General features: G+C 57.3%; 2 protein-coding genes across 15 annotated transcripts in view; one reads left to right on the forward strand and one right to left on the reverse strand.

Annotated features, from left to right (window-relative positions):
• The window catches only part of FNBP1 (formin binding protein 1), a 385,839-nt gene that overhangs the window by 221,063 nt on the left and 141,255 nt on the right, over positions 1-23,521 (forward strand). The window lies entirely within an intron of this gene.
• Positions 965-22,147, reverse strand: NCS1 (neuronal calcium sensor 1). The gene is made up of 8 exons (XM_079324183.1): positions 21,817-22,147; positions 8,813-8,837; positions 7,282-7,420; positions 6,723-6,801; positions 6,535-6,623; positions 6,152-6,229; positions 5,719-5,835; positions 965-5,090 (listed from the first exon to the last, which is right to left on the reverse strand). Exons 1-7 carry the CDS (start codon positions 21,878-21,880, stop codon positions 5,737-5,739), a joined length of 573 nt encoding a protein of 190 aa, XP_079180309.1. The 5' UTR covers positions 21,881-22,147; the 3' UTR covers positions 965-5,090; positions 5,719-5,736.

Here is a 23,521-nt window from a genome sequence, read left to right on the forward strand (position 1 = left end):
CCTGCATCCCATCTCCATCCTGCACCCTGGCAGGGAGCACCAGCACTGCTGGCACAAAGAAACCCCAATAGCTTCACCAAACTAACTCAAATAAGCCCCTCCCGCACTCACCAGTGCTCCCAGTCCCACGAGCACCTGTGCTAGCTGGGATTTAACCCCTTCCCTGCTGGGGGTTAAGGCACAACCTCTGGGTAACCAGAGCCTGTACCTGTCCATGCCCATTCCATGACACAGGGGAGAAATCCCTGGGAGCTCCCACCATGTGCTGGCACAAAGCCTCTCTGGACAAAACCCCCTGCACAAACACAGCCTCCTTGTTTGGACCATTAGGGCATCTCCTCTGGCCTCCTGAAAATAATTAGTCAGCCTCGTTAGGAGAGCAAGCACAAGGGCCATGGCTGGCAGGGAGGTCTCGCAGCATTTCCGGAAGAGTTGGCAGCACAGAATGGCCAAAGCGACCCTGCTGCACGTGAAAAGCTCAATCCAGAGCCCCCTGTGAGCCCTGCCAGGGGCTGGGGGGCTGCCAAGGGGCACCCCTTGTCTGGGCACAATTATGGAATATTCGTATCAAGATTCCTCTGCAGCCACTGTGTGCCAAAAGTGACCCAATGGCTCCCAGGCTGCTGCACTGATGAGGGGGCTCAGAGGGGATAGGGACGGTGCCCGTGGGCACATGGCTGTGTCTTCATTGTGTCAGGTTGGCAGCCAACAGGGGGAAGCTGTCTCTGGGAAAAAGGAGGTGGGGAGAGCAGTGTTAGAGGGTGAAGGGTGCCTGGAGCTGAGACCTGACAGCTCATCACAGGTGTGGGCACAGTACCTGCCTGCCCACAGAGCCCAGAGCACTCAAATTTACTCCTGTGGTTGGGGCACGGGACAGTGACACCCCCCAGCCGTGTGACAGGGCAGCTTTGGGGCCCCCCTGAACCCTAGAGCACATCACAGACCACTGCCACTCCATTTCTATCATTAAGCTTTTATTTCCACTGTCACAAAGTTCCTGGGTTTTGTTTTGTTCTGTTATTAAACTGTTTCATTTGCTTGGTTTGCTCTTGAATTCATCTCAAGACAAGGCAGCGGGGCATGCAAGCCGAGACACCGGCACGGACGCACACACAGGCTTCATCTCCACAAACAAGGCTCTGCTGGAGCTGCTGCTTCTCAGCCCAGAGCTTGGCCACCCCCTGGGACACAGGCCACACCTGTGGACAGGGCAGCCAGCCCGGGGCTGGTGGCCACAGGAGCAGAGAGAGAAGGGAAGGGTGACTTTGCAGCAGCGCTGCTGGAATAGGCAGGGCTGATGTGTGTAACTGAGACCCCACAAGTGCTGCACCCCAAAGTGTGCATTGAGACTGGGGCTTGCTCCTTTGCCCCCAGACCTCACTTCTGCTCCAGTCAGACCCTCCCCTCCAGTGCTCTTGGGAAGGGCAAGTGACAAGTGCCCTCAGTAAATGCCCCAAATCTCCTCCTTGGATGGGGGGCAGTGAGCTGGCTGCAGGTCACTCACCCGTCCCAAATGACCCCCAAACCCTCAATACATGGGAAGAGGGCAGCTCTGACAGTGATTTCAGCTGCCCCCATGCCATGCTTGGCCCTGCTTCAAAGCCAGCCCTGCTCCAAGTGGGGCTCAAACAGATCCCAAGACTCCAAGACAATTCCACCTCTGGGCAGCTGCATCCCTGCCCACTGAGGAGCAGCAACCTGGGCTGGGACTCCCACAACTTCCCATCCAACAGGAATGTGGTGTCCTGATGGCATGGGAAGAACCAACAGGCATCTATGAAGGAGGGTGAGATGCAGCTGGTACCTGGCACAAGCAGGGTCTGGGGTCCCCCATAAGAAAACACCCCCCTCCACCAACCCAATGGAGACAACTCCTGGGACCAGCCTGGTCTCATTACAAATTGCATTAATTAACAGCCTGCTCCAGAGGAAAAACCCTTCACTTCTCTCTCTTGGGTCCTGGTTTGTGCTGTGAGCAGAGGGCAGGGGGGAATCTGCCCCCAGAGCCCTCTCCTACATTCTTGCTCCCAGAGGAAACAGCTCAGCCCAGCCCGGCCCCAGAACTCAAGGAAAGACAGATACAAAGCAGCAACAGTCAGCACACAGACAGAAAAGTGAAAAGAAAGGAAAGTACAGACATGGCATTTAATGGGCAACACTGACAGGGACAAATGAGAGGGGGGCACATGCCACAGTCACTGGGGCTGGACCCTCACCTCTGCCTGGCTGTGCTTTGGGCCCCCTCCCCACAGCCAGGGCTCTATTTTGGACAGGCACCAGCAACCCCAGCATGAACAGAGACAAACCAGGGCCATTTCACCATGAGCAGGTGTAAAACAGAGGCTGGAATTAAGGACTGATGTAAATTCCACCCTGGTGTTTCACACACCATTCCTGGTGTTCTGCACCTGCCTGATGCCTGGTGGGTCCTGCCAAGCCCTGTGCCCACAGCCCTGAGCTGGGCACAGACACCAAACTGCTCTCCAGAGGGGGATGGCTCACCCCAGCCACTGCACTGATGGGGAAACTGAGGCACGAGGAGGTTAAGGCCAACATTTCCAAGCACGAGATGCTTCAAGCCTTATTTCCAATGATAGCAAGATGCTGCAGATCCTGGTGGTGCTCAGCAGAAATCAGGGGCCCTTTGTGCTCCCCAAAAGGGAGACTAGAAGCATCCAAGCCAGGGTCCCAAATCTACAGCCAGGGGGAACACTGGGGCCAAAACACTTTGCTCAGGGACACTCAGTGTGCCAGGAGCCCTGGCAGGGCTGAGTTCCTTGGGGAGACACCTGTGAGCATTGATGGGGCTCAACTCATGACAGGTCCTCCAAAAATTAAAAGCTGTCCAGGGGAAAAGTGTCAGATCAAATGAGGTTTGTCTTTGCCTGGGAACTATGTCAAATGTGGCAGGGCCCATCATTCATCAGCAGAGGTGATTACAGCAGTGTCACATTCATTGGGAACATTGATTGGCACCAGGAGGGGACCAGTCTGGCAGATGTGCATTCAACAAGTGGCAGGCACTGCAAAAACCTACCCCAGAGAGTTGCATTTTGGCCACAGAGCAATAAGGAAAAGGAGTTTTCCATGGGAGTGAGTGAGGGACACCCTCCAGAAGCATCCCCCCAATGAAACATGGGCATCTTCAGGGGCAGGAACTGCAGAAGAGGCAGAAATATTGCACGTGGACGTGAGGTCAGTCTCTTTGGGGATGGGGAAAGGTGGTTTTCATGGGCAACAAGAAGTACCACAAGCACAAAATCCCAAAATTGGGGAGAGGGGCTGCACGGTGAAGAACCAGCATCTCCTGGCTGGGGCATCTGTCACTGCCATGCTGGGAGGATTCAGGGAACACTGGGGCACCACCTTGTCTCCTGCATCATGAGAAACCAGTCAGACTGCCCTCCACATCCAGATGTCACCTCCCACTGCCATTGGGACAGTCCTTAGCCACAGAGACAGCTGGGTGGGATGATGCTGCTACCACCAGCTGGAGCAGAAGGGTGAGGCCCCAGGGTGGCTTTAGGGGTCCCAAAGGCTTCTTGCCCTCTGCTCCTGAGGGATGCACATCTCTCCTTTCCCAGAGCTGAGGCATCACCCAAGCACTGCTCACTCTCCAGCAGAGATGCCAACTGTGCCCCACGCTGTGGGTGCTGGTGGGGCTGAGCTGGGGGCACATCCCAGAGGGGTGCTGGGTGTTGATGGAGCTTGGAGAGGCCATGCAGGCCCTGCTCATGACAGGAGGGCAGCAGCCCAGTGTCCCAGGTGTGCATTCCCAGCCCTTTGCCTCCTCCAAGGTGGGCACAAGCAGCTCTGCACTGGGTTCACAGCAAAACCTCCCATGTCCTGTGGGAGTGGTGGGGTAAGGAGACCCCCTGAGCTGTGCACAGCCCAGCCTGGCACTCCTTGTCACCTTGTCCCAGCATGGATGGGGGGACAGAGCAAGGCAGAGCAAGGTTCCCCTTCAAGGATGATTCACAGCCACCACCAAACACCTTCCCACCACTTGCAAAGCAGAACGTAGCAAAGGAATCTGCTTGAAAGCAAAACCCAGCTCTGGGCTCCATTAATACTTTTTCATGCAGTGAGAAAATGAATAAAAGGAAGGAAATGGAGATGTGCTGGTGCCCAGCAGATTCCTCACTCTGCCAGACTGAGGGATGGAGCTTGGTCTGCTCAGAGTCTGGGCTCTCCACTGAGCTCCCAAAGGGAAGGGTGAACAGAAAAATGCAGGGAGCACGGGAACAGGAAGAGGAAAAGAAGCTACAGCATCCCCTCCAAACAGCAGCCAGCCCACAGAGCTTGGGATTCAGGGGGTGGAAGGAGAGGGGGGAAGGCAGATTTTTGGCTTCATTGTTATTGCAGGCTCCCGGGTCCCCGCAATAGTGTACGAGCATGTAAACCTTACAAATCCTCACCTGGGTGGGCAGACACACACACGAGAGACGAAACACAGCAGCAACATTTACAACAAATAAATAAGGATATCGACCGTCAAGATAGGCATATAAAAAAAAAAAAGCCTCACTTTTTTCCACCGAAGGAGAAAAAAAATATCAACCAAAACAAAACCAAACCAAAGGGCACAATACTGTCTCACAAAAAAAAAAAAAAAAAAAATTATATATGTCCCTAGTGAGCTGAGCCGGGCTGCCAGCGGCACTGTGGGTGACACCAGCACAATGTTCCCAATCGCCGCCGGTGCCTCGGCTCCGCGGCCACCCCGCATGGTGCAGCCCCCGGGACCCTGGGGCTCCGTCTGGGGCTGGCTCCCGCCGGCACATCCGCAGTCCCATCCGAAAACGTGGGGAAAGGGAGCAGAGGGGGCAGGAGGGGGGGTGCCTGCGGCGCTGCTCGGCCGCTGCCCCGCAGCCCCGGGCGCTCGCTGCCGCTCAGACGGGGCCTGGCGCGGGGCGCGGTGCAACAAGCAGAGTTGGCAATGGCAGCGGCTGGTTCAGAGTGCGGGCAGGGGCTGAGCTCGCGCTCCCAGGGCGGCCCTGGCTCCTGGAGCGGGAGGGGAGGCCGGCGGGGACAGGCAAGCTTCAGGCGGCGGTGGTCGGATGGCACGGAGAGCATCTTCCCCCAGGCATCTGCAGGGCACAAGGGAAAAGGGTGAGAGGATGGACAGAAATCCCTGTGGCCATCTCATGTGACACCAGCACGGCTGGGAGGGCAAAGGAAACGGAAGAGATATTGAAAATCTCAAAACTCCATTTGAGTTAAAAAACTCCCCGCCCCCAGGGCACTGCTGGGACTTTGTGATGACCAAAAACACTCCAAGGGACTCTGCACAGCTCCACAGGGCACAGCAAGGACCACGGGGTGCTCAGCCAGCACCTGTATGATGCTGTGAACCAGTGTCCCTGACAGTGCTTTGCCAAGCCCAGCTCCAGGGCATAACATAATAAGATATAAGATAAATAAAACATTTAATATAATCTGTCTCTGGAGCGTCCCCATGTCCCCAGCACGCCAGCTGCCTCCCTGCCTCCTCTGCAGCCACATTTGCTGGTGAGGGTGTGAGCTGTGCCCCAGGCAAACATTTCCATCTCCACGGGTGAGGTCTGAGGGGGCTCTGTGACACTGGGAGAAAACGATCAGAATGGGGGCACATTTGGGGGAGATATCCACGTTTTGGTGCCTCAGCAGAGGAGAATCAGCTGGCTGTGCCAGGGGGAGGTGGGAGATGGGCCCTGCAGCCCCGGGTGCTGCACTCACCGCCGCTCGGCCCCGGGACTATACGAGCCCATCGTAGAGGGAGAGCGCCTGCACAATGGAGGGGTCAGCCTTGGAGCCCTCCTGAAACTCCTGCAGAGTCAGCTTCCCATCAGCATTCTGCAAAAACACTCTGTCACTGCTCTGCTCCACCCCAGCACATCCACACCAGCCCACACACCCTCCCCACTCCACTGCCTCGGTTTCCCCACTGAGCCACCCTGCAGCCATGGAGGGGACAGTGCCACCTTGGGGACCCTGGAATGGATACAGGCATCCTAGAGGGATGTGGGGATCCCACAGCAATCTCAGCAGCAGCAGCTGAGACCTTGTGTTGGTGGGGTAAGGAGGCACCTGCAGGAGCCAAGTGCCAAAGGGAACCACAGCGCCTCCTAAATCCCTTGGCCACATGGAAAAAACCCTCAAGCATCCTCACCTTGTCCATCATGGCAAAAATCCGATCCACCCTCTTCTCTGGTGTGTTCTCCTCCTCAGGAAGCTCCACTGTGTTTCCCTGCAGAGCAGGACAGGACCAGTCACACACCCAACTGTGCCCTGCCTGGAGGTGTCCCCAGGCAAGGGTTGTCCCCCCTCACCCCACATCAGGACAGGGTGCAAGGGGACAGTGCTGGCACTAGACACCCTCAGCAACCAGATCCAGGCACTGTCCTGACCCTGACAGCCATGATGGCCACAACCCCCCACTGAAAAAGGCCAAAGAAGGAACTGGGGGTGTTTCAGCATTCCCACAGAGCTGAGCTCCAGCTCAGCAGGGACCCCCAGGGGCTGCTCTCCCTGAGCTCCCCCTGCCCCTCTTACCACCATCTGATAAATCGCATCCACAATGTCCAGCATCTCGTTCCTCGTGATGTATCCGTCGTTGTCCAAGTCGTAGAGCTTGAACGCCCCTGCAAGACACAGCAGCAGCAGGGGGCTGGGACTGTGATGGACACACCCCAGCACCCTGGTGGGGCTGAGCCCCCCAGCATCCCACAGGGAGCACTTACACCTCAGCTTCTCATCCAGCGTTCCCCGTGAAGTGACCGACAGTGCTTGGATGAACTCCGAAAACTCGATCCTCCCATCCTGGGGAGGAAAGGAGGGGTCAGGCTGCTGCCACCACTCCTGTCCAGCAAAGCCCTCCCTGTCCATGTATCCCCTCTGAGAAGGCACATCCAAAAAGACAGCAGGGAGGGAGGAGTGATGCACGTTTATGTCCAGCACAGTGATCCAGCTGCTGGTGCCCAGCTCAGCAGTGAACATCCCGGCAGGAGCGGCTCAGGAATGCAGGGGCAGCACATGGGCAGATTTGTCAGCTTTTGTCAGTGGCACCAAAGCACAGCAGGCACTCCTCCTTTCCTGCTTTGCCTCTTCATTGCCCTTCCCCACGTGACTCCTCAGCTGAAATAAGTGTGGGGGCTCTCTCCAGCTGCGCTGCTTCAATTTCACGCCCCAGGAAGCGCTGGAATATTTTGTTCCTCCAGTGCCAGGCAGCCACATCCCAAACCCATCCCACCATCACCAGCCCTGACCGCCCTGCACCACACCTCTGGGTCCCAGACTTACTTTGTTCTCATCAAAGACATTGAAAACAAAGGTGGCAAATTTGGTGGGGTCACCGAAGGGGAAGAACTGCTTGTAGATCTTCTGGAAGCCGGCGGCATCGAGCTGCCCGCTGGGACAGTCCTTGATAAAGCCCTTGTACCTGTGAATGGAGGGCAGAGCGTGGGCCCAGGAGGGTCTCCCACTGAGATGGGAGGCTCTCCCCAGTGCTGCAGTGGGCTGGAGCTGGGAAGGTCCCCAGGTGATCCCTGTATCACTCCCATTACCATCCCAGCCCTAAGGATGGGGTCGTCATGGGTGCCACAGTGAGGGTGGCAGTGGGGACAAGCAGCACCAGTGACACCGAGTGGTGCCCACAGGTGGCAACAGGCCCACAGCCAGGCTTGTGTTGAGCACTGTCTGGGAGATGGGAGGTGACAGGGACCCACTGCCCAGCCAGGACTGACAGCTATGCCATGCCCTGGCATAAAACAATGGGACGGTGACCACTGAGTTCTGTGAGGGTGGTTTGGCACTGGAACAGGCTCCCCAGGAAGTGCTGATGGCACCAAATCTGCCAGAGTGTTTGGACAACACTCACAGACACATGGGATTCTTGGGATGTGCAGGACCAGGAGTTGGACTTAAGATGATGCTTGTGGGTCCCTCCCAAGTCAGGATATTCCATGATAACTTTTGCACGATCCCAAATGAAAGCTGCTCAGAGGTGCTGGGGGGCACAGCAGCGTTCCTGTGTCCTCAGCTCATCTCCAAAACCCATCAATGCTTCAACAGCCCAAAAAGCAGCTGCAGGCTGCACCTGGGTGCTGCAAAGCTCAGGGTGCAGGGAAGGGGCTCCGTGGGTGTGGGCACCAGGCAGGGAGCACGAAGGGAGCATGTGGGACACACGGGGACCACGTGGGGTGCGTGGATATTATGCAACACTTCTCCCAAATCTGTCAGGCGCCCGCTGCAGCGGGCCCAGGGCTGGAGGAGGGGAAGGGGGTGGCGAGGTGGGAAACCGAAGTGCCGGTGACATCTTTTCACGATGCTGCAGCTATGACTCATCGGGTGGGGGGGAAGGATGAGAGAAAGAGATAAAGAAAGCAAACCTTGACTGGTGGGATCGGGAGATGAAAGGGGAGCAGTGGCTTTTCTAGGGCGCTGTGCTGGGTGGGGTGGAGGGGATGGAGTGAGAGCGTGCTGCTGGCAAGAAATCATGGATTCTACCCCTGGCAGCCTCTGCAGGCCCTGCTGCCAAAGGGAACGTGCTGGGACAGCAGCAGCCTCTTGGAACACATCACCAGCTGGACAGTCCCCATGTCCCCAAGAGCCACTAGAATCCAGCCCTTGGATAGAGTGTGGAAGGAAAACCTCTTCATTTTCTGGTCTCCCCTCTGTGAGGCAGCACCTGCACCCCAGTACAGGTGCACCTGCCACACCTCCTGCATGTCTCTGCTCTGCCTGGCCAGTGGGGTGGCTGAGTGCCACCAGCTCCTGTCCCCTGCCCACAGCCCCATGCCCCAGCCAGCTCACCACCATGGCAGGCACTCACCACTGCTGCACCTCCTTCTCCGTGACTGCAAGAGAAAACAGGAGAAAAGAGAAAAAAAGAGACAGAAATTTAGTGCTTTTGCAGTGACAGCTATTCCTCTGCACTGCACATCAGTGAATTCCCTAGGGAATACCCTGGGGTTCCCAGCAATGACTTCTCTGGGGGATGCCCCATGGCTCACTGAGCTGCCAAGTGCTCCCCACATGGCAGAAACTGCTTTTGAGGCACAGCCCAGGCCAGCCCAGGTGGTCCCATGGGGCCAGGGCTGCAGGTGCTGGGTACCCCTGAAACCAGGGAGACTCCCAAGATGTTTTGTGTTGTGCAGAACTACAATGGGCCATGAGGTTGGAGGATCTGGCCCTGCTGTCTCATCTTCCCAGAGCTAAAACAACCCTGAAAACATATGCCAGAACATCTGCCTGGAGGTGGCTCAGGGAAGGGACTGGCCCTGACATTGACACACTGAACATGGGCAAGGCACAGCCCCAGGGCTGGCATCCCCCCAGGTACCAACTGCCTTGGCAGAAACATCATCAAACCCTTCCCAGCATCCTGGGGATCCTCACCAGGCTCTGGAAAAACCCCCAAAACACAACAAACTAGAAAACAGACAGCACTGGCAACCCCAAGTGTCCCCAGCCAAGGGACAGCTGCAAGATGAAAAACATCCTCAGCAGAGGAAAGGCTCTGAGGGATGCAGGATGCTGGGCAGGGGGCTGGCACTTGTCACTGCATATCCCACTGCAGGAGCTGTGTCTGTGCCTCCCCACAGTGGGGAGCCAGGTGCCAGCAGGTGGGCACAGGGGGAACGGCCTCATTTGTCATTTCCTTTGCGTCGTGCATCTAAATAATGATAAAAAAGCCACAGGTCTGAAAGGCGCGGGGATAATGAGGCGAGCGGAGATGTCAATGTGCAAACGGCTGATAAAAATAGAGACCCAAGACACACCAACAGATGCCAATTACCAATGGCAAGAAAAAAAGAGAAAGCAGTTTTCCATCAGGAAGATTTGTAACGTGCTTGGCTGAAGGTGCAGAGCTCAGAGGTGAAGGTTGGGGTGGCAGCAGTGGGGCAGCCAGGAGGGGACACAACAGCCCCCACCTCATCACCAGCTGGATTCTGGCTCCAGCACCCCTGGAGCAGGAATTTCTGTGCCCAAGGATGTCCCCATGCATTGGAGGGTCCCTCCATCCCAGCACAGGGGTCACTGGAGAGACACAGCCTTCAATTCCCCCACTTCCCCCGGGATTCAGCAAAAGCAGCACTCACTGTAGCACCACAGGGTGTCCCACAGCAGCTCCCCAGGAAAGGGGATGAGGCACAGGGATGCTCAACATCTGGGATGAAGAACACTGAGGGCTTTGGCAGTATCACAGGAGGGATTTGGAGGGTTGTTTGTTTTGGGCAGGCAGTGGTCTCTTGGCAGAAGGGAGCAGGAAGGGCACACTGCATTTAGCAGCTGAGCTGGGGTGGGCTAAAACAGCAGTCAGAGCAATTCCAGGGGATTTCCCCATCCAAAAAAAAAAAAAAAAAAGTTGCACAGAAGCATCCTTCCAAAAGAGAGATGCTGAGTGACATCCCCATCAGGAACAGGCTCCCCTGCACACACCCGCACTGAGACACCAGCCTGACCTGCACCCCGAGGATGCCCCAGGCTCTGCAGGCCCAAGGAGCACCCAGGAGAGCAGGTGGAAGGAGGAGGATGAGGGGGAGCCCTCGGGGCAGCAAAATGGACGCGGCAGCAGCCGGGGCTGCAGTCAGAGCTCGGCTCAGCCCTCCAGGCAAATCGCCTTCTGCTCTCTCTTCGACTGCTTTTCCCCCAACGTGCTATTTTGGGCCCGGGAGCTGCCTTTCAACTCCAGCAGGAAACAATTAAGAAAATTGTGCTTTTTTTAGTGCGGGAGAAATGCTGGTAATGACACGCTCGGGCTGAGGCGGAGGGCGGGACGGAGCCAGCTCCCCTCGTGCCGCAGGGATGGGTGATGCTCCCAGGAGAGGCTGCTCCGACCGAGGGAACCACTCGGGTGCCAGCCTGGAAATCAGCACAGGGCTCCCAGTGAGGGATTTGTTAATGTGCATCCTGGCGTGGAGCCACACGGAGGGAGCCCCATCCTGCCTCCAGCACACCGGTGCCTGTCCTCCAGCCTTGGGTGCTGGAGAATCTGCAGGGTTTGTCCTGAGGTGGGAGCGTGGCCTCATCTCCCAGCCCTTGGAAAACCACCACCCCTCCACCAAATGTCCCCTCTGGCCAGGGGCAGAGTGTTCCCAGGGCAGAGAACAACCCCAGTGAGCAGTACCTGCCTCCTCTATCTGCTGTTCTGGATCCAGGACAGGTGATGACTTCATGGCTGCACCTTCCCAGCCGCTCCGACCCTGCTGGTTGACACTCCGAGTTCTCCAATTAGGAATGCTAATGTCCGACTTGCAGCCACAGAAGCCTTGGGGACACGCTACTGAGTGCTGAGCCACCTGTCCTGAGGCTGGGGACAGAGGACACAGGGCGGGGACAGGGCTGTCCCTGCTCTCTGCATGTCCCCAGCCGGGCTCACAAGACAGAACCTGTGCAGCGGCAGCTGCTGCATTCCCTCCCGCAGCATCGATTCCGGCGGGATGCTGAGCGGACACAGCGATTTGCAGCGATATAAACCTCGGCCAGGAGCGCCCCCGACACCCCAGAAGAAGGGGATGAGCCACAGCAGCCGCACTGAGCATCCCACCGGAGCAGGGCCGGGTCCCTGAGCATCCCACCGGAGCAGAGCCGGGTCCCTGAGCATCCCACCGGAGCAGGGCCGGGTCCCTGAGCATCCCACCGGAGCAGGGCCGGGTCCTTGAGCATCCCACCGGAGCAGGGCCGGGTCCCCGAGCCAGGCTCAGCTGCCGTGCCGAGCTCCAGGGACCGCCACTCCCGCAGCTATAAATAGTGCACGTAGCAGCTTCTTAGTAGCAGCGTGCCCCGGCTTCCTTGGGGATGAAAGGCGCTAAATAAAGGCAGAGTATTATCATTTGTTACGATCCGCAACGCTGGAAGAGGCACTGCCGAGCCGGGAGCCCCAGCGATGCCCGCAGGCGCCGGCAGCGCGCTCAGCCCGCACCGCGGCATCGTGCGGGGAACGGGGAATCGCCGGGCACGGGACTGCCAGCACGCCAGGACAGGCAGCGGGGACAGGGACAGGCACCCAGAGCACTCAGGTCCTGCCCCTCACGGCCAAACCCCATCCGAGGCCCCTCTCTCTCCGCTGCTCCGTCCCTGCCCGCTCGCACCCCAGCTGGGAGGAAGGTTTTGGCGTCTCTCACAGCGCAGAGGGGCAGAGCCTCCGAGCCCCCGATACCTAACTCCCCCCCAGCCCTCTCCCCCACCGCTCCATCAATCCCGGTGGCACAGGCGAGCACTGACAGCTCCGTCACCACCCGCCCTCCCCGTGCCCCCTCTCCTCCCACCACCCAGCTGCCACTGCAGCAAGAAATCAGCTCTGGTTAATCAGTGCTCAAGCCTGTTCATTTGTGTTTTCCAGGCAGAGAGGAGAGGAGAGGAGAGACCCGGGACTGCAAATCCCGATCGGTCCTGCCGCAGGGAGCTCGCTGGACGGCGGCGAGGTCGGGGGGAGGAAGGAGGGCGGGAGGTGCATTCGGATGGTTGAGGGACCCCTGGCCACGGTGGGATGCATGAGGTGACGTGATGCTTTAGCCCACAGGAGCTCGTTTTGTGCTGACACCCCCTCCCCAGTGTGCAAGGGGATTGGCCGCGGCCGCAGGGCAGGACTGTGCGCGCTCAGCTCAGATGCTGTGCGCCAAAACCAGCACGGCTCTGTCCTTATGCAGGTTTGGGTTCTTAAAGGCTTAGCAAGCGCTGTCCCCACGCAGCAGCAGTGAGGAGTCTCCACCGACCCCCCGCACGTCCCCCCTTGCCCCCGCACCTTGATCCTGTGGGCACCGCAGCCTTATCAGGGAAACCGGTTAATTATTTCCAGGCACAAAGTGGCTTCCCTCACCTCCACAGGCACTCCAGCTATGCCAGCTCATAGCCTGTGCCAACCTACGGGCAACTGGTCCAGCAGCACACACTGGGTCATGGCAGGAGCAGTCCTGCATTTATTTCCCTCAGAATTCTGCTGTGGCCCCTTCACAGGGTCCGTGGGCATCCCAGTTTGGGGGAATCACATCACCCATCGGGTTTGGGGCTGCCGAAACCTGCTGCGGGTTCTCAGAGCAGTGCCCAGACCCGGGGAAATTAGGCAGCCACAGTGGGTGCTCAGGCGTGAAGGAATGAGGCATTTATGCATTCACTAACTGGGCGCCCATACCTGAGCCAGAGGGACACTCATGCAAAAACACCCCGGGAGATCATGCGGGGACTAATCGCACACTCGTGCATAAATTACGTGGGTGCTTCTAGGTGAACTAATTGGGTGCTCATGCATGAGCTGCCCGGGTGCTGCGGCGGGAGTGAAAGGGCCGCTCATGCACGAACCAGCTGGGGGCTCTTGCATCCATTTTTTTTTTTTTTTTTTTTGTTATTCGTGGATTCACGGGGCGCTCATGCACGGATTAATTGAGCAATCACGCGCCCGTTCGCTGGGCACTCCTGCGTGAGCTAATTGGGCACTCATGTGTAAATTAGTGTAATTAGGAGATAACACACTTGTGCACGTACTAATTGGGCACTCAGGTGTGAATGCATCAGGTGCTCATGCATGAATTAATTGGACACTCAGGCATGAGCTAATTGCAGGCACGTGCGCCAATTAATTGGGCACCCATGCATCAACCACCAGGGCACTCATGCAGCAGCGTGCGATCCAGCGGGAATTCACTGGGCAGCCATGCATAAAAAATCCAGCTGGGTGCTCATATGTAAATTAACTGTGCGCTCATGTGTGTGTTAATTGGGTGCTCATGCGTGGACTAAATGGGCGCCGATGTGGAAGAGCCTGGGGTGCTCATGCGTGCTCCGGGGGCTCCTCATGCGTGAAACACGCGGGTGCTGCGGGAGAGCCCCGCACACCCTGCAATTTATGCCAAACACTCCGCCCCTCGCCTCGGCGAAACACATATTTAAGAATTTTCTGAGCGTAAATCCGATACAAACTCCGCTCTCAACATCATCACAATGTTAATATTGACCAATTAGCAGCTCCCCGCTCCCTCCCGCCCGGCTCGGCAGCGTGTGCCTGCTCGCTCCGGCTTCACCGCAGCCCCTGGGATCACAGCGTCAGCATCGCAGCCTGAGCAGCCCCTGCAGAATTCGCCTCTGGTCCCTCAGAGCCACCACCGGGCTCGGTACAGCAGGTACCCGGTGCAGAATTCACAGCTGCGAGCACGGGCACAGCGAGGTCACATCGGTTTGCCCGGGGGTCCCGGTGCCAGCCCTGGCTCTGCAGAGTGAGTTTAACACATCACAGCCTGAGTGGCCATTCCCAATTCCAGGCCTTGTCCTACAAAACACCCAGCCAAGAGCACGGCAGCAGCTGTTGCAGGTGGGTGCAGTAGCTGTGGACTTCATCCAGCCCCCAAAGATGTGCTGGAGCAGAATGGGCACCATCCTGCAGAGAGAGGAAGGTGCCCTGTATGCCAGGGCTAGCTGGGTCACCTCTGACCTCCTGGGCTCTCAGGTGGCTTTGTGCAATTTGGGGGATCTGGGGGAAACACTCCAGGGGCAGCTGGAGCATTGCACCAGGTTCTTCCCAGTGCACTGCCTCAGTTCCAGCACCAGCCCCCAGCACAGAGCCCAGTGCCCACGGGAGCTGCACGGTGATGGAGGGAAGGGCTGAACTCTTGCAGGCTGCCATGGGCTCAGTCTCCCCTGGGACTGTCCATCAGCCCATCCTGGGGCACACAGAGCTCACTCAGGTCCCTGTTTGATGAGGGAAACTTTCAGGACACACCACATGTCAGCACTTTGGAAAATTGGGTAGTTTGGTCCTGATAATGTGGTCTCACTACAATTCAGGTTGAATTTCTTAATGATGTCCCAGTCCCGTGCTCTCTGCCAGATCTGGGGCCACCAGACCATCCCTGGCTGGGCTTTGCTCCTGCTCCCAGGCACCACAGGGACAGCTCTGGGGAAGAGGCAGTAAAACACAGGGTGCCAAACCCTGTGGCACCAGGGTCAGCCCCCTGCAAACAACAGCTTCTGGAATATGACTGATGCCATTTTCTTTTGCTCTCAGCTTGCCCCATCCACTGTTCCCGCAGCTCAGCCCCATGCCCTTCCCTTCTCCCTACCACATCTCCCATACACCAGGGTGTCCCAGTGTGGGAGACCATCCCTGCAACATCCCCAAGGGATTTGAGAGCAGCCCCAGCTGTGCAGGCACCAACACAGCTGGAGCTGCCTGCCTGTCACAGTGGGACATCCCCATCCCAGCTTTCCCAGTTTGGCTGCTCTGCCCATCACACACAGGCATCAGCAGCACCACGGCAGGTCCGGGAGCCTCTGAGAGTTTGGAGCTCGAGCCTGAGAGTGTTGTTGGTGTCATTTGTTACTCTGAGACACGGGGCAATCCTTGGAGCAGTGCTGGGGTGCTTGGCACTCCCCTTGCTGGTTGCCATTAGGGGTCTGCCTTGCTCCCAGACTGGATAAAACAGTCCCTGAGCAGTTCTCATCTCCCCCGGGGCTGGCACCAACAGGAAAGCCAATATGCAGCTGAAATCCTTTTTAGGCTTTATTAAATATTTAAGGGCCCGACATTAGGCTTTGGAAATTGGGTTTAGGGAAAAAGCAGCAGTTGTTCTTTGAAGCAAAGGCAGGAGAGGAAGGGTAAAGGACAATGCCTTCAAATTACTGAATTAGGGTGAAGCATCCCCACAGCAGGAGCTGGTGCCTGCAGCAGCTCTATCCCAGATTGAATCCCAGCTTCTCAACGAGCCAGCACAGCAATGCCTGAAGGGGCAGAGGATTCCCAGTGCTGCTAGGGGCTGTATCCTGCCACATGCTTAAATTGATCCCTTGGCCACAGGGATCTCAGTGTGATCTGGCACTCCAAGGTGCCATCCCCAACCTGAGGAGCAATTCCTGCCCTGGGCAGAGGAGAAAACTCCCCTCTAGACCAGCGTGGGCAGCAGGAAAGGAAGTGCCTCTGTCTCAGCCATCACTCCCTGGAGCCATGGGAAAGTCAGGAGGATGCTCAAAGCCAAGTATTGCTGGCAGCAGGGCCACCTCTGCCACCCTCCCAGTCTCTCCTGCAGGGATCACTGTGCACTGAGGGGTGACACAGAGACCCAGAGCAGCTCCACCAGCTCCAGCCATCAACCAGAACATGCTGGAGAAACAGGTGGATGGAGCACAGGCTGCCCTCCTTCCACAGGAGGTGTGGGAAGGAGCCCTGTGCTTCCCACGGGGCTGGAGAACCCAGGGCAGTGACAGTGATGGAAGTGACACAGACCATGCCCCAGGGCTGAGCACCCATGGCCAGCCCTGCCCAGGGTGCCAACCCTGGCTTCCCTTGGCATCCAGCTCCCTGGAGGATCCAGGAGAACAAGGAGGGGGGAAGGAGGAACAAAGCGACCCCACGAATGTCACCCTGATAACAGAGCGAGCTGCCCCAGGCTCCTCCCTGAAGCAGCCGCTCCCTTTGATGCCTTCAGAGCTTCTTGTTTCACAACCTTAATTAGAGAGGCAGCAGCAAAGGTCAGGAGAGTGGTTAAGCAGATCCATTAACATGTCAGGGGATAAATGAAATGTGATTCTGGTGATGCTGGAGCAGCAGCGGCTCGAGCGTGGCTGGGGGGGGATGGCTGCTCTGCTCTGCCACAGGGGGAACCCTCAGTGTCAGCCATGTGTCCCCCTTCCCACCCTGACACTGCAAGAACCTCCCAGAGACTGCAGGGACTCCTCCAAACTTGCTTCTGAAACCCCAAAACTTGTTTTTGCTTGCATCTACCTATGGAGCCCTAGGTGTGTGGGATGCCCTGGGCTGGATTCACTGGGAGCAGGCTGGTGTGGCCCTGCAGAAGGATGGAGATGCCTCCAGACCACCACAGCACTCCAGAGGCAGCACAGCAGGTCCACACTGACCTTGCAGTGAACCTGCACCACAGCCACCCCCTTCACAGTTCTGGCTGCAGCAAAACAGGCCCCAAACAAACTCCAGCCCCTGGGCATCCCTCTGGCACCTCCTGCCATTGCCCTGCCCCAGAGCCTCAAACCAGCCTGGCCTTGAATACTTCCAGGGATGGGGCAGCCACAGCTCCTCTGGGCAAGCTGTGCCAGGGCCTCACCATCCTCACAGGGAAGAATTTCTTTCTGATATCCAGTATAACCCTGCTCTCTGTCACTTTGAAGCCATTCCCTCTCGTCCTGTCACTCCAAGCCCTGTTAAAAATCACCCACACTGACAATTTCACCCAGCACTTGCCACTGAGGGATAACAGGTCTGCAGCCACCCGGCCAGCTCACCCCAGGTTCTGCTGGATGAGCAACAGGAGGGATTTCAACACAAACCAACCTGGCAGAGAAACCCAGTGCCTGGGGCCAAACACTCTGGAGGCTAAAAATAAACCAGCAGCAGCGGGGGAGCTACCAAAGTCCCTCCTCTGCTCCTGCCCACTGCCCCAGCCAGCACATTGCTTCAGCACTGGGGTGCACGGTGGAGCAAAGCCCCAGCCTGGCTCAGCCAGCAAGGAACCAATCCATTTTCCTGGCTGAAAACTGCTGCAATCGTAGAATTTCCTTCCCTTTCCCACAGAGTTCCACCTGCCACCACGTACCCCTTAACTACAAATCAATATGTTTATAGTTTGCTCTTAAACTAATGCCCATTAATTCCCTGCATTACTGTCTAGCAACGGAGCCAATTTTGCAGCTTATTGTGAAAGAGCAGAAAATGATGATGCTGGAGTGAGTTTAAAATCCACAAAATAGATCACAGTGGGTGGGATGCGGTTCTCGGGAAAAGAGCATCTTCCTCTCACCCACTCTGCAGCCTGGGTGTCATTTTGACACCCTTGCTGTGGCTCCCACAGCTTCACCTGGGCCCCTCTGTGGCCCCAGGAGCAGCAGGACCACCATCCCCAACCCTCCTGACCCCAAGGTGGCCCAGAGCAAAGCTGCTGCACCGATAGAGCTCTGAGTATGCCTGATTGCTCAGCTATTGCAGCCTCAAAAATAACACTGTGCTACTTCTGGACACGGGCAAGCTGAGCAAAGGGAACCCTGAAAGACAATTCTCCCCAAAATCACCAGGAAAAAGTGCTAAAATGTGCTCTTCTGAAACAAGTGCACATTTTTGAAACTACTTCATGGTTTTAAGAGTTACTGGCCTGGGAGTGTTGCTGTGAGCAGGGACATTCAGAGCTGTATTTCTCTCCCAGGAATCCACACCAAGCAATTTCCACCCAGGACATGTGTTGTGCACCCACAATTGCAGGTCACACTCTTCATTCAGGCCACAGTCACATCTCAGGACCTTCATAAACCTACAGCTGAGCAGAACCCTCTGACTGTGGCCCCACAAGGTTCTTAAACACAATCCCAAACCCCACTGTGGCCCTAAGTCGTGAGCACCTGGTCCAAGTTAAGCTCAGGTTTAAATCCCCATGGAAGAGGACTTGATCCAGGGAGGATGGTGGTTCATTCAAGTTTCAGGAGTTACCATCTCCTAGGACACACCACCAAACTGCACCTCTGAGCTACCCCAATGAGGCATCAGAAGGATTAATAAATTAATTATTATAATTCACTTTGAGGGCTTTTCAATGAAAGGATCTATGAAAATACAAAGAATCACATAATTTATTATTCAGTATTAATATCTCCTGCACGTTCCTGTGTGGCACCAGCCAGGTTTCCAAGGAGGGTTAAACAGCCCTGCAGCCTGGTTGGCCCCACCAGCACTATTCCAGCACCTGGCAGACAGCAGAGCTTGGCATTCCTGGGCACTCAGGTGCCCAGAGACACAGAAAGGCACAGGGAGATGGGTCCAGACCAACAGGACTTGGGCAGACAGCACTTCAAAGAAGCCCTTCTGCGCCTTTAGGTGTCCAAGTGCCATTAAAATCTGGCCTCCAGCACTGTCAGTCAGGAGCAGAGTGGGGAGGGGAGCCAAGAGATGAGCTTTGCAGGATCCTGCCTTTCCATGTCCAGTTCCCAGCAGGGCCTGGGACAGTCTGCTCTGAATGCAGGCAGGAAAATATTTCTCACAGCTCAGGGAGAACATTGACAGCAGCCCTGCAGCATCCTCAGCTCACCCTCCCTGCCCACAGCTGCCCTGGCACCTGGGCCTTCCATGCTCCTCTCCTGGCTGCTCCCATCTCCTGCTTGTCCCAGGATTGCTGCAACTGAGGCATGGCCAGAGAAACACTACAAACAGGAGATGGAGAGCTCAGAGAGGACAAGGGACACAAGAAGCCACCAGAACTGAAGAGCACTGAAGGGAAACAGAGGTCCTCTGTCCCATGGAAGAGATAAATTAGCAGAAAAGCTACATGGGGCAAGGAGAGGGGGTGACATTTCCCTCTGATCCTGCAGAACTGAGAGGAGCCTTTTTGGTACTCACTTTGTTTTGTGTGGAAATTCATACAAACACAAAATGATGCAATGGAAGGAAATCCCAGTGTGGGAGAAGCTCTTCATGTACCACAGCCACGGCTCACACTGCCACAGGAACCTCCCTAGGATAAATGCAGGTTCCCATCTGTTTGGGCTGCTGGAGACATCTGTCCAGATGTGCTGTAGCAACAGCAGAAACAGCACCACACACAAGGCAGGGACAACGCTTGCTTGGTAACGTGGCAGCCAGGACATGGGATGGGCAGCACAGGCCAGGGATGCTCTTGTGTCTGCCAGAAACTTGCCTAAATATCAACATGATGTGGAAAAAAAAAACCAAACTTTTCCAAGCAGGCCCCCAGAAATTCTCAATCAGGCCATGGATTTGTGTGTATGACTGTCCCCAGCTGCTCCATCAGCCACAGCACAGGGGTCTGGATCAATTCCTCCCACAGTACTCAGCACAGCCCTGCCCCTCCTCTGCCTGGCTTCCCCAAAATTCAAAAGGAAATTGGTGTCTCTCCAATCTCCCATGGTCTGAAGATAAATCAGAGGCTCTCAGCCGTGCCTGGGAGGGCCCTGAGAAGTGCTTCACCAGACAAGGGAATGCACACTCGCCTTGACAGCTGCAGAAAAGGGGCAGAAGCACTCAGCAAAAGTAATTAATCCCAGAGATGAGAGGTGGAATGAGCAGAGCTCAACAAACAGACCCTGGAATTAGCGACAGCTCTCCCTGACAGGCACCACACCACCAGCCACATGCTGCTGGGGCACGTTGGGATGCTGCACCAGACTCCTGCCACGCAAAGGGCCACGTGCTGCTGGGGGCTGCTGCCTCACCTGCACAGGTCTTTAAAAAGAGGCAGTGAGACATCCAGGGCAAGCAGACAAACCTATAGACAGACTGGAAACTCATTGATGGAGAGATCAGAGGATCACAATCTTTCCTGGAAAGGGTGCGGTGGAAAGGGGAGGGCACCCAGAAGAGAGGAACAGAAAGTTGGGAACGAAGTAATTTTAAAAAGTAATGACCTGCTGGCCTTATCCAGCAAAGAGTGTGCCCAAAGACATTGGTTTCACCAATGCTGTGTTTGAGTGGCTTCAGCTGCAAGTAAGACATGGGGCACCACTGTCTGCGTGCCCCGTGTCGGCCCCACTGGTGTTGGCACCTTCCTGGGCAGAGGAGCCACCCCAGGCGTGCAGAAAGCCCAGCACACAGGAGATCACCAGCAGACAGGGCTGTGCTGGGGCTGGCAGTTCCCAGATTGGTCTCCATCACAGATCAGGTGGGCACAGTGGCTGCAAACCGAGCGGGCGATTGCAGCACAGCACGAACGGTGCCTGGCCCGGCGCGGCTGCACCCGCCGTGGGGACAGCTGCAGTGAGGACACCAAAACCCAGCTCAGCTCCAGCCGGGGCTGTGCCCAGCTGGCACTGCCACATTCTCACTACTTCCTGCCCCTGGGCACTCTGAGGAAGCCCAGCCAGGGTACCACAGGCTCTCCTGCCATCACAGCCGGCTGGTGATGCAGACATGCCCCCAGCACCTGCCCTCCTCCCCCTGCTGTGCCACGGCAGAGAGCAGCCCCGCGTGTAGGGTTGTGCAATGCACCACTATTGCCTCTTCTCCATATGGGAGAACTTGCTGCATCCTAATCTATTGCCTTTTTGGGTAAGCGCTGCCGTGGGACTGCAGCAATGACAGAGGGGAGAGCTCGCAGGTCTGCTGCACGTTTGGGGAATATCTGCGACCTGCAAGCGGGGAGGCAAACTTGAGCCACCAAAGCCTTTGTTTCCTTTGTGCATCCTTCAGGGAAAAAAAAAATGATTTTGCTAAAACTGGATGGCTGAGGCACCAGCCACGTTAATTAGATTATGGTGGAGGTCCAGACGGGAAAGCCACTCGCTCAGAAAATCAGGTTATTAAACCGATACTGAGATACTCAGAAAAATATCGAACTCGCCGGTGTCGGGCTCTTCTCTCCACTTCAGAGCGCAATAACAAAGGGAACCCCTCCAACTAACGCACCCAAACTTTGGAAGCCACCCAGACGCTCGGCACCCTGCTCCGGGAGCTGCTGCCGGGGAGGGCAATGCCCGCGGCGAGCCCTGGGTACCGGGCAGCCCGGGGGAAGGATGCTCGGGGCAGGGGCGGGGGGCGCCGAGGGAGGGCGCGATGCTCCGGTGGGCGCCGCGGGCGGGCAGGATGCGGCCCTGGCCCCGCCGTTCCCGGAGGCTCAGAAATAGGCCACGGAGGATGGTTTTTGTAAAAAACAGCGCGTTCCCCTGGCTCGCTGCCCCTCTCCGTATCTCTGCTGCCTTATGGGTTTTTTCCTCCTCCCAGGCCAATCCCTGAATTCTTCCAACAAAGCCCGGCCGAGCCTGCGCCCTCCCCGGGAGCGGCCCCGCAGGAGCCGCCGCTCGCCGCGGCACCGACCCGGGGGAGCGGCGGGGCCGGGCGGCAGCGCGGACCCCATCGCACCCCGGCATCCCCCCGGCAGCCCCCCGGACACTCACAGTACGTTTTCCTGGTCAGCTCTTCCACAACTTCAGGCTTCAACTTGCTGTTGGATTTGCCCATGGTGGCGGCAGCGCCGCTGAGCCCGCCGCCTCCCGGCCTCGCTGCGGGGCACGGAGCGGCGGGGCCGCTGCCTCGCTGGGGCTCCCGGCCCGGCTACATCCCGCGGGGGGCGGCGGCCAGCGGGGCGGAGGGGTCTTTGTTGGCGGGGTTTGGCCGCAGAGCCGCGCCGCGGGGCCGCGCTGCGTGTCCGTGTGCGTGTCCCCGGCTCCACGCGCCCTCCCCGCCCTGCGCCGCCGGGCGCGGAGCGGAGCGGAGCGGGGGCGCGGAGGGGCGGGGGGGCGGCGCGCCCCGCCCCGCGCTGCGGGATGGGGATGGGATGGGATGGGATGGGGATGGGATGGGGATGGGGATGGGGATGGGGATGGGGATGGGGATGGGGACGGGGACGGGGACGGGGACGGGGATGGGGATGGGGATGGGGACGGGGATGGGGATGGGGACGGGGCTCCGGCACGGCCCCGCCGCTCCCAATGGAGGGAGGACCCGGGAAGGAGGGGGATTCCAGAGCCGCTGGGAACCCCCCGAGCCGCCTCGCAGGGATCAGTGGGAATACTCGGAGGGAAATGTCGGGTATCGGGGTCTTCCTTGGGGAGGCTGATGGGCGGTGGGGGATGAGCAGAAGGGGAGCTGGAGCAAGGCTGGGCTCTGAGTCTGGGGGTGACCTTGGTGCGACATCAGCACCTCCAGTTGTAGAAGCATTTTCCAGCCCTGGGTTCCCCACATGAAGAGGGGTCTGTTCCCCGCGTAGAGGAATCGGATCCATCTGGGTCCCTTTCAACTCAGGATGTTCAGGTTGAGAAATGGGGTTGTTCAGCCTGGAGAAGAGAAGGAGCTGTGAATACTTTAGAAACTCCCCCCCCCCTTCCAGTGCCTCCAGGAGAGCTGGAGAGGGACTTTGGACAAGGTCATGAAGGGCCAGGATGAGGGGGAATGGCTTCACACTGAGAGAGGGCAGGGTTTAGATTAGATACTAGGAAGAAATTCTTCTCTGAGGGTGGTGAGGCCCTCACACAGGTTTCCCAAATAAACTGTTGCTGCCCCATCCCTAGAAGTGTCTAAGGCCAGGATGGATGAGGCTCTGAGCCATCTGGGTTAGTGGAAGGTGTCCCTGCCTGGAAAGAGGGTTGGACTAAATGATCTTTAAGGTCCCTTCCAACCCAAACCCGTCTGTGATTCTACCATTCTCTCACAGTACAGCTTCACTGAGCCTTCACTCACTCTCTGCAATGTTTACATTGAGAGATGAAGTTCAATCACTTCAAAAGCCCCACAGATTCAATCTACAGGTTTGTGATGCTGCCAGGAAACCATACAAGTGTTAGAAGCAGCAGCACCCAGCTTTTCCCCACCTCAAACCTATGCAGGGCTTTGTGCTCCACAACAGCTCGTGTCTGTGCAGTCATTAGCTGTACTGATGCACACGATAAATCCAGTTTTCCTCCCTCCTGTGTTGCAATGTGGGCCCTGCTGGAGCTGCCTAGGCATGCCTGGACTCCCGTGGTAGCAGCCAAAGGGGGGAAAATCTGTGCCTGGATACAGCAAAACCTGTCTGCGAGGCTATGGAGAGCCCAACACAACACACAAGGGGTGTTTGCAGAGGACACAGAGGAGCACAGCTGACACAGCACTGCTCTTTGCACC

This window comes from Erithacus rubecula (assembly GCF_903797595.1).
Source record: "Erithacus rubecula genome assembly, chromosome: 21".
In the NCBI taxonomy this organism is placed as follows: Eukaryota; Metazoa; Chordata; class Aves; order Passeriformes; family Muscicapidae; genus Erithacus; species Erithacus rubecula.

Bases quoted from the DNA above. Each gene is read 5' to 3' on its own strand.
- NCS1 (XM_079324183.1), bottom strand. From the start codon at position 21,880: ATGGGCAAATCCAACAGCAAGTTGAAGCCTGAAGTTGTGGAAGAGCTG. The intron at 7,421-8,812 runs GTGAGTGCCTGC...CTCCATTCACAG, and splicing joins GAGAAGGAGGTGCAGCAGTG to GTACAAGGGCTTTATCAAGG. The intron at 6,230-6,534 runs GTAAGAGGGGCA...CCTGCTCTGCAG, and splicing joins ATGCGATTTATCAGATGGTG to GGAAACACAGTGGAGCTTCC.